Genomic DNA, 2,088 nt, shown 5'->3' with positions numbered 1-2,088 from the left:
ATACCAGTTATATTAATAAGGGATAAAAGAAAATTAGAAAATGTGTCTATGAGAAAAACCTATAATTCAATACACAAAACTATTCACATACACACTGGTGATTAAATAAAATGTGCCTCTTGTTACACTGTTTTAGATGCTATTTCCCATAATTAGGATAAAACAATACAACATAAGTAACATAAGAAAAATTCTGGAAAAGAAGCTATATTTATGTTTAGTCATACTTTCCCTAGGCCATACAATCAAAACGCCAAGCAAAAATGTTGGACTGAGACATATATCACATACTAGACCATCAGCCAAGAGTAAAGGAACAACGCAAAACTCTAAGGGCCTGAGTCAAGCCCCTGGACTGGCATGAATGCAAACACACACACATACACACACACACACACACACACACACACACACACACACCTAGTTTTTACATACAACTTACAGAAAATAACAACAGATTTGAACTCTCAAGAAAAGAAATAGCCAGCAAGTTGCTATAGTAGCTATCAGTCTTGAGCCCAAAGCATAAAGAGAAAGGAAATCAGTAAGAATGGAAAGTGTCTTATTTGATATCTGCACTTATTCACCCATCCTTAGAACATGCCACAGCTTTCTCATGGCATTCTTCACTTCTGCATTCCTCAGAGTATACACAAGTGGGTTGAGAAAGGGTGTTCCGGCTGTATAAAACACTGTTACCATCTTGTCTATGGGCAAAGTGGTTGGTGGACGTGTGTATATGAATATACAGGGGCCAAAAAATAGTACAACTACAATGATGTGAGAAGAGCAAGTGGAGAGGGCTTTCTTCCTCCCGTCTGCACTGTGGTTTCGCAGTGAGCGCAAGATGACTATGTATGAGATCATCAGAACAACAAAACTGCAGGAGCAAAGGGCCCCACTGTTGGAAACAAACAGCAAGTTGACCACGTAAGTGTCCATGCAGGCAAGTTTCAACAAGGGCTGCAAATCACAGCAGTAATGGTCAATCAAATTGGGTCCACAGAAGGGCAGTCTCAAGAGCAGAATAATCTGAGTAGTGCCATGTACAAAAGAACCAATCCAGGCAAACACAATGGAGATGAGGCAGACCTGCCTCCTCATGATGGTTGGGTAGCGCAAGGGCTTGCAGATGGCCACATAGCGATCAATGGCCATGAGGACAAGGACAAAGATCTCTAAGCTTCCAAATAGATGCAGTACAAAGATTTGGGTCATACATTCATTGTACGAAATGATTTTCTTTGCAGAGAGGGAATCCACAAGTAGTCTGGGTACTATGGATGTTGAAAAGAAGGTATCTGCACAGGACAAATGAAACAGGAAGAAGTACATGGGACTCCCAAGTGTTGAGCTGAATGTGATGGTCACAATGATGAGCATATTCCCCACAAGAGTGCACACATAGAAAAGCAAGAAGATGAAAAACACCATATTTTGTCTCTGAGGATCCTGTGTCAACCCTAACAGTACAAACTCTGTCACACTGCTGTTTTGTTGCATTAGTTCAGTCATTGTGCGGAAACCACAGGTTAGCACAAAAAGATATCTACAGAGAAGAAAAGAAAATCATGGAAGAAGTAAATACAAATTTTAAATGTGGAATACATATCCTCAGTCATGAAATTCTAACTTAGCTGTGATTTATCACTTAACATTCCTATAGTTACTTTTTTCCTGAAAAATTTACTTAACATCTAACCCACTTCCCAAATTGTACATGAAAATAATGGCAGACAGAATGTTTGTTGAAATGAAGGTTGAAGCTTTAAGCAAGAGTATTTGGTGTGAAATGCTGATACTTGAACCTTCATGAGCTGTTTTAAATAGAGGTGCAGTAACATACACACACACAATCTCTCTCTCTCTGTCTCTCTCTCTCTCAAGTAAGAATAGTTTAATCTCAATCATTTACTTATTTATTTCTGTTAAATTTGTCTCTGGGGTTTGAGCTCCAGATGTTGTGTACTCTACCATTGAAGCCCTTCAAAGAATTTTTATACAAGACTACGGACTATCTGAAACTGACCTTAGGCAAAATAAAGACCAGCAAATATAAATCAGAATACCTAATCCTTGACTTAATAT

At 38.7% G+C, this 2,088-nt stretch overlaps 1 protein-coding gene across 1 annotated transcript; it reads right to left on the bottom strand.

Annotated features, from left to right (window-relative positions):
• Positions 1-579: 579 nt before the first annotated feature.
• LOC125361870 (olfactory receptor 4C11-like) lies at positions 580-1,503 on the bottom strand. Its single transcript, XM_048360478.1, has one exon. It carries the CDS (start codon positions 1,501-1,503, stop codon positions 580-582), a length of 924 nt encoding a protein of 307 aa, XP_048216435.1.
• Between the last annotated feature and the right edge of the window lie 585 nt (positions 1,504-2,088).

This window comes from Perognathus longimembris, chromosome 13, assembly GCF_023159225.1.
Source record: "Perognathus longimembris pacificus isolate PPM17 chromosome 13, ASM2315922v1, whole genome shotgun sequence".
Taxonomy (NCBI): domain Eukaryota; kingdom Metazoa; phylum Chordata; class Mammalia; order Rodentia; family Heteromyidae; genus Perognathus; species Perognathus longimembris.
This window is presented reverse-complemented; position numbering and strand designations above follow the sequence as displayed.

Coding starts and splice junctions, on each gene's coding strand:
- LOC125361870 (XM_048360478.1), bottom strand. CDS start 1,503: ATGCAACAAAACAGCAGTGTGACAGAGTTTGTACTGTTAGGGTTGACA.